This window comes from Cicer arietinum, chromosome 8 (assembly GCF_000331145.2).
Source record: "Cicer arietinum cultivar CDC Frontier isolate Library 1 chromosome 8, Cicar.CDCFrontier_v2.0, whole genome shotgun sequence".
NCBI classification, from domain to species: domain Eukaryota; kingdom Viridiplantae; phylum Streptophyta; class Magnoliopsida; order Fabales; family Fabaceae; genus Cicer; species Cicer arietinum.
The window spans coordinates 25516135-25524872 of NC_021167.2; the positions used below are offsets into that span (position 1 = coordinate 25516135).

An 8738-nucleotide genomic window follows, 5' to 3' on the forward strand; every position below is an offset into this window, starting at 1 on the left:
GAGTTCACGTACATTGTAAAATTGTAACAATCTCATGTTGTACGTGAACTGAGTTCACATAAAAGGTACTTGAACTGAGTTCACATACATTGTAAAATTGTAAAAATTCTAAGTAGTGCGTGAACTGAGTTCACGTAAACGTACTTGAATTGAGTTCACGTAAACGTACTTGAATTGAGTTCACGTACATTGTAAAGTTGTAAAAATCTCAGGTTATACGTGAATTGAGTTCACGTAAACGTACTTGAATTGAGTTCACGTAAACGTACTTGAAATGAGTTCACGTACGTTGTAAAATTATAAAAATTTCGTATGTGAACTGAATTCACGTAAACGTACTTGAACTGAGTTCACGTAAACGTACTTTTAAAATGACCAAAATGAAGGTTAGGGTTTTGAGGATATGGATGAAGATGAAAGTTAGGGTTTTGAAGATGAAGATGAAAATGTTGATGAAGATGAAGGTTAAGGTTTTGAAGATGTAGATATTGATGAATATGTTGATGAAGATGAAGATGAGAACAAGGATGAGAATGAAGATGAAGATTGAGAGAGGTTAGAATTTTAAAGATGAAGATGAATGAATGAGATTATAGTTAAAATTCAATAAATAGGTAAGGGCATTTTGAGTAATTTGTTTTTTGTTTAAATAAGGGGTGTGGATAGTAAAGTGAGAGGTGTAGGTAACATTATTGACTTTGATATTCAATAAGTGTATTTTTTTTTCAATAATTGTTTACATTAAAATACAAAGTACATTGTACCCAAAAAAATTAAAAATAAGAAGTACACTTATTTTGTTAGGATATAGAATATCCTTAGATTACAATAGTTTCATAATCCTATCAACATTGGTAATTTAATTTCAAATTGATGCTCAATCAAACCGCATTGGATACTTTTGCTTTACCAATTTTCTGTTTAGAGAGATAAAAGTATTTGTTTCCCATTTTGTCATCAAAATTAATTATGTAGGTGTTTTGTTTTGTAGTTTTATTTAATTGCCGTTTAAAGAATTTTTTGTATTTGTTTATAATTTTTCTTAGGTAGACTGTCGAGTACGTAAAGAGATAATTGATTGTTTCATAATTAATTTATACAATTGTAAAAATTTGAGTTTAAATTTGAAACAAAACATCCGATTAAATATTAATATTTATCAGTTGAGTTAAAATTTAAAGACATGTTGCAGAAAACAAATGTTAAGGAAAAGAAAAAAAAATCATAAATTAAAAATTTTCATAGAGCTTTCTAATCTATATGTTAATGTAATTAATTCTTCAAACTTTGAAGAAAAGAAATCTGAATATAAATCACGTGAGAAAAAAAAAACTCATTTTTAATAAAAAACATACGATTTGTAAAATAAAATCTAAAGAAAAAATAAGGAGTAAATGTTAATACAAATATACACATTAAATAGAGTTTCCAATTATGTCATCGTATATACTTGTGAAAAGATCAAGTTATCATCACATTTCAAAATTCTATCTAAAATATAACATATTTATATAAGCATCTATGTAAGATAATTAAGTCATACTAAGACCTTAAACTTGAGCCACTATATATATAGTTCTTCATCGTCTTATTTTTCTTCCATTTATGGAGATGATATCTCTTTTTTTTTTATCTCTTGTATTATTTGATACGTATATTTAGATCTATATATATTAATTTGCTGTTGTTTTCTTTCTCATAAATTGAAAATAATATTATTAAAAAGTTCAATTCAAACTTAGTATCATAGTCTCTAAGCATGTACAAATACAAATAGATCTAAATTTTGAGGGGTACTAAATTTTTTTGTAGAATTATAAATTATAGAATAAAAAAAAGCTAAAAGTTTGAGTGATTCAATGATTTTTCATCTTAAGTTATAAGTTCAAAATTTATAAAATGTTAGAGCTATATAGTTGAATATGTAAAAAAAAAAAAAATAATTATGATCGTTATTTATCTTTATACTAAAATGAGACCCTAGAAAATAAAATATTTTGTCTTTCTCTATTTTTCTAATCTTGTTACTTTTTGGCTCCTTGAGATTGTGAAGAAAAACAATAAAATTACGTTATTTTTAAGAATCTTTTTTACTAACAATTGTTCGTCTTTACTCTCATCTCAAACAAAATTATCTTTTATTGATATGATTGTTGAATGAGATTTTATCATGTTGATTGCATTTGACATAATGAAATTTATTATCAATATCTTAGTCATAAGATCCGAGATAAACTAATTAATATGTATAAAAAAAAACATAAATAAGTTGATTAATATCACATCAAACATAATAAAATTTATAATCATTAATAAGACACCTTAAACTTCGTCAAATTGCACATGAATTAATATGCATGTTCTAATCAGATTTGATTCCTATGTGATCGTTTGATCGAGATCGACTGATTTAGATATTCAAATTGATAATTTCTTTTTTAATCAAATAATGACATCTGAATCCGACAGTCACACAATTAGTAACAACTCATTGGTGAGCATATATTCCGGCAAACAATTTTAATATCCAAATTACTGATCTGTTAACTCATTTTTGTAATATAGCTCTTATGCTTACTTTATGTTACCGAATCATTTTTCATCTAAGGTTTGACTTATAAATTGATTTAAGAAAAAGGTTTGACTTATAAATTGATTTAAAAAAAACAAATTAGCAATGCATTACATAAATTGGTTGTAGGCTGTAGCTAAAAAATGAGCACTTATAATTTTGAAAGATAAAAATAAAATAAAAAAATAAAGAATCCTATAATATGGACCATTAATCAAATTTATGTTTTACTTATAATATACATTACTTGAACAAAAATTTGAAGATGAACAGTTTTGAATGATGACTGCATTCTGCAAACTATTCCATCTGCAAAATGTTTATACCATCGGCAAATTGTTTAAGAAAAATAAATAAATTATTTTCAGCATAAAAAAAATAAATAAATTAGAATATGACATTATTTCGATAACACTCAAGTCTATCTACAAAGCATTTGTGCTCACATAGACACGGTGTTATAACTGATAACACTCAAGTCTATCTACAAAGCATTTGTGCTCACATAGACACGGTATTATAATTGACACCGATAATTTGAAAAATTAAATTAATTGAATGTAACTAAAGAGTCTAACATTAAATACTAACACGTGTTGAACCACTGATATATATTTTCGATCAAAAGTGTCAGTACTACAGAGAAATCTATAAAATTGGCCAAGCAATTACCATCACGACATTAGTGAAATCTATAAAATCGGCCAAGCAATTACCATCACGACATTAGTGAAATCTATAAAATCGGCCAAGCAATTACCATCACGACATTAGTGCAGTAGAACTAGACTCAAATCCCATAAATAAGGTCTCTAAATCAAGTTTTGTGAAGGAAAAATGTAGATAAGACTTGAGAGAAAAAAACTACTAAAAATGGTTAATCAAATTCTCCAACAAAGATTAATTATAAAAAAAAAACCTGTGAATACTTTACACTAATAACATCACTAACAAAAAAATCTGCCAAACAACATTAGGAGAATCTTAAAGGCTTCATGTGAAAACCAAAACTAGATTTCCATTAAGTAAATGCACTTTGACAAATATAATAGAGTTTTAACAAAATGCATGCATTTTTTTCCCTATAGTCTGATACCCCATTGTTCAATATGGGTAAAAAGGATCCAACGAGTTTGAAATTTAAACCCTTTATACCTAAAATGGAGGAAAATAACCTCAACTTGCCAAAAGTGACAAAACATGGCAAGAAAATCCCTTAAACCTCATGTCTACTTTTCAACAGTAAAAAATAAAATTTCTAACAATTAAAAGTTTTTTTGTATTTTTGTTCATTACTTTTCTTCATTCAAAAGCCTTCTCCCAATCTTCAGCTACTTCAGAAGCTTCTTCTGTTGCATCCATGTTTCCTCCATTTGAGCCACCTGCACAAGGCTCCGCGCTAGTCGAGACCGCATTGCTTTTAACATCTTTCCAGGAAGCTTCACTTTTGATGACAGTTGTAGATGAAGTGGAACTCGATTCTTGGTTTAAAATATTCCAAGGATTCAATGAAGCGGGTATCGGCGTTTCTTTCTTCAAAACAGATGGTTGGATATTCGCAGAACCACCGGGAGTAGCCCATTGTTCATCGCCCCAACAATCTTCTTTCCAACCCGGGTCGAGAACCACCGCCTTTTTCCATGGATTGTTTTTCAGTGTTGACAGTCCTCCGCTCTCTTTTGTTGCTCCGACTCCTCCTCCCCAGGCATTGGTAACCGAAGATGTCGCTGATGTGCCAACATTCTGGACAAATGAAACAGCACCCTGATAAACTGTTCCATGATCCAATCTCCTCATCGCAGTTGCAGCTCGTGCTGGATCGTGAAAAACAGCCAAAGCATTCTTGTCGTTCAACCAAACAAGCTCGCATTCGCCACCGAATCTCAACACCAAGGCGCTAATATCAGCATCCCTTGGCAAGTCTGGAAATGAGACGACGAGTCGAGGGTCCATATCGACCAACGGATCGAATGCAGTAGGAAGGGGTGCGTTTATAGTTGTGGTACCCTTAACACCGAGCACACGAGCTGGTGCCTTAGATTTTTGGGTGGCAGAGATTACAATGAATCTCTTTGGCTCCCAACCAGCAGAAACCACCGAAAGCTTCCATCTTTCAGCAATCAATCTCACTGCATCTCTTTTATCCTTTATCATAGGACAAAAGACATGGACTTTTAAACTATGTGTAGCTCCTTTGTTCTTCCCAAGGACTAATATTTTGCATCTCTCCTCGACGGCCAAAACCCACTTCGGGTCACGTCTAAACGTATCAGAAAGCAATTCAAAAGAAGAATTCTCGCCAAAATGAAGAGCATCGAGACTTGGAGTGATGTCGAAAGCATCGGCAAGAACCCTTTTACGCTCCAACTTAGCACATTCATCGTCACACATCAGCTTTCTTTGTCCAAGTGGAACTTTTTGGCCATTTGCATCAACCGGTTGAAGTGGCACCGGCAACTTTTGAATAATGGAAGCTTCATATATAGCATCAGCATTATAATTACTATTGCTACCACCAGCATCACAAGGAACATTTGCGGATATGCGACCACAAGAACATGTAATTGTAACAGGGAATTCACATCTTACATCTGGGCAAGAACACGAAGGATGACATTGAGCCATACACATATGCCGGCAGCTTCGCCTTGGAGCACCGCATGTCTGCCCACAAGTCGCTCGGAAATCCTTCACAAAACCAGGTAGAATATCACACGGTGGGGCGTGACATGTTCTACCGCATGCATGTAAACCACATTGTCTGGTCCTTCCACAAGGATTATTGCATCGAATATACTTCGAGCCACAAGGTATGTTCCTAAGAACGACGTGCCCGCCAATACATTCTTTCGACACGGGCACCGAACAAGGAGGGCAATCTCCAAAATGACAACTATGAGAGCCTGAATGGCCACACGGCTGAGGAACCGAACATGGAAGCTGACATGAGGGAGGCATTGTACCGCAAGGTAGCGGAGGAGGAATCGAAGTTCTACCACAAGCACATGTCAAATCAGTGAAAATTGTTTCAAGACAAGGTGGACAATGACCACTGTGACACAACGTTTCACACACATGCTGGCCGCATCTTAGCTTCTTTCCACATAGCATGGAACAAAAGTGAGGATCCCAATCCGCAATAGTCACGTCATTATTTGGACCAGACAATGGGCAACACTTTTCACTACATCGATGCCTTCCGCAATTCTTTTTTTGCCCACAAGGCTTTTCACAAGTAAATTTCTGATTCTCCGTTAATGTTTTGTAGCATTCCACAGTTCGGGAGGTCGAGCTGCAACGGCATTTCTGTGAAATTAGGACCTTACATGGTGGACATTCCCCAACATGGCATGGGTCTTTACACGCATGTATTCCGCAATGAAGGAGCTTGCCACATACTTGTGAACAAGTAGGTATTGGATCCATACAGCTATGTCGTTCCTCCTCCAACCTTGTTTTTCCACAACAGCATGTCTTAACCCGACTTGGTAAAAATTCACATTCGCCGCAGCTGCCTGGATGACAAACCTCACTGCAGATATGATTACCACAACCGAGTTCCTTCCCACACTTGGAACCGCAAGAAAAAAGCCCACTTTCTTCTTTTAATTCGCCTTTCACAGCCATCTCCCCACAAAATATAACTTGTGTCATTTTACAGCAAAAGCAAGAGGCATTGATTAGCACCTGACAAGGATCGCAAGGACCCACATGGCAAGCTTGTTCACAGCGATGACGTCCACATTCAAGAAGCCTATCACACTGCTGACCACAGGTAAGATCAGACTGTCGATCGGAGCATCGGGTGGCAATCTTTTTCTTCCCACAAGGGCACAAACGAGGAGGAGCAAATGCTTTACAAGGAGGACATGGACCCGGATGGCATTGCAAGACACAAGCATGAGGGCAAAGATCGTCCTTTCTCCCTCCGGTAACCAACACCTCCCTCTCAAGAGGCTTCCCGCACGGTTCACCACACGAATGCGGTGTCAGATACAAATCAGATGGAGGGTCTACCCTCTTCCCACAAAAGCAAACATACTTAATATCCTTTGAAGACGTATGTTGCACGAACTGACAACCAGGACACCGCCAATTAAACCCTAGATTCTTCTCTGCTGATAAATCAACCGAGGTGGGCGCACGAGCCCACTTCTTGATACAATTCAGGTGAAAGATAGAGTAACAGCTGGAGCAAGACCAAACGGGCGCTGACCTCCGAACCATATCATAGCAAATCATGCACTCCACAGCACCTTTCATGAGTTTCTCCTGAATCTCCTGCACCAATTGAGGCAAACTAGAGTCCCTCGATCCCCTTCCTACCATATTTCCGTTCCTCCCATTATCCCTTTCCTTTTCCACCCTATGAGCAACATGATTACTTCTATGCCGAGCAAAAGGTGGAGCAACAACAACCCCTTGATTGGAAGAGCAACCCGCATCGGCATTATCCTTAGCATTCTTCTGATGAGAGTTTGAACCTGATGCCTGGACAACAGTGGTGGTGGTGGCTGTGGTGGAGGCCGTATTGGATGCTCCAGCTCCTTTCGGAACCCATTCCTGACGAGGAGCACGTTGTGACGGGAACCTCGACCCTTCCCTCCTTTCTCTACGTTGTTGCAAGCTCATTCCTTTCCAATGTTACTTCTGCATTCAAAATCCAAACTTAATAACTATAAACTGAATCAAATATTCAAAATCTCAATCTCAAACACACAACAACAACAACAACAAAACCACAATATTCAATTCAAACACTCAAACTCAAAAGAGTCTCAAACATACACACAAAAAACAACAAAAAAACAACAAAATTCAACTACCCCTAAATCCTTCCCTAACTAAAATACATCCAAAATTAAACACAAAAAAGATCAATTCCAATTCCAGATTACACATATCATAGTTAGATAATAACTATGAAATGAATAAAGTAAAAAACCTAGAAACTACAACCTTAACGAGGTTCATTGATTCATTAATTTTGATGTTTCATTTTCATTTAATTGATAATAATAACAAACGGTGAAAGAAATGAAAAGAAAGAGTGAGATACCTGAGAGACAATTCAGAAACAGCACTTTGGAAAATGCTTCGTTTGAAACTGTGTCTGAATTTTTGAGATTTGATTTTGTTTTTGATTTTGTGTTTGAGTTTCTTGTGTGTGTATTTCTTTTTTCTTTTTTTCCTTATTTATATTTGTGTTTCGAGAGTTTTTTGGGGTCGGTTCAACAAAACCAGCGAAAAAGGTAAAGAAAGAATATTAAATTATTCATTTTTTTATGTTTTTTTTCTATCATAATAAATAACTTTTTTTCTACAATTTTCTATAATATTGATATAAACAAATTTAAGGTTAAATCTGGATTTTGGTATCTGTAGTAACTAGTAAGAGCTTAATCTGACTAAATTAGTATAGGCTGAATTATTTTATAACTATTTTAATAAACATCATTTTTTTTGACTAAAAATTAATTAACATAATTTAAAAACAAAAACTTATTAAATTAATTGAAATAAAATAAATTAAAAATAAAATTATTTATTTTATGAGAAAAAAACACTTAATTATAAAGTGAAGTATTCTCTATGTTTATGTGGTATTTTCTATGTTATTGTTCGTGTGTGTCTGAATAGCAAAAATGAAAGTAAGTTTTTATTATGTTAATTTTTTTTATTTTTTGTCAACGGTGTCGCAGTTGACAATGCATAAGCAAGTGAGAAGAACGGATACATGAACAAGCTCTTTAATTTGGTATTTTTTCTAAATGTGTGATTTAAGCTTTTTAGATTTAATATTAATAAAAAAGCACATTGAAAATAAAAAAATAAAAAAAATTAAAATTTTATTCTAGATGCTTCGAAAATAATAATTCACTTCATCATACTACATCTACAAATTCAGATGAGTAGAGTTAATCGAAAAATAAAATATAATAGGGTGAAATCTAAACTTTTTTATTTACAGAATTACAGCGACTAAAATTAAAATTCACCTATATTATGGTGATTAAAATAAGGATTAATCAATTTAATTAATAAGCAAATTTCAAATATATTTATAATACCTTAAATATGTAACAGTAAGTTTGATATTTGAATGATGCATATAAAAAAAAACATGTGGTGAGAAATATCACACATAAAATGGATCTCCATATTT

At 33.8% G+C, this 8738-nt stretch overlaps 1 protein-coding gene across 1 annotated transcript; it reads right to left on the reverse strand.

Moving 5' to 3' along the window:
- Window positions 1–3621: 3621 nt before the first annotated feature.
- Window positions 3622–7773, reverse strand: LOC101500183 (NF-X1-type zinc finger protein NFXL1). The gene is made up of 2 exons (XM_004512715.4): window positions 7632–7773; window positions 3622–7222 (listed from the first exon to the last, which is right to left on the reverse strand). Exon 2 carries the CDS (start codon window positions 7202–7204, stop codon window positions 3875–3877), a length of 3330 nt encoding a protein of 1109 aa, XP_004512772.1. The 5' UTR covers window positions 7205–7222; window positions 7632–7773; the 3' UTR covers window positions 3622–3874.
- Window positions 7774–8738: the final 965 nt, after the last annotated feature.

Bases quoted from the DNA above. Each gene is read 5' to 3' on its own strand.
- LOC101500183 (XM_004512715.4), bottom strand. From the start codon at position 7,204: ATGAGCTTGCAACAACGTAGAGAAAGGAGGGAAGGGTCGAGGTTCCCG.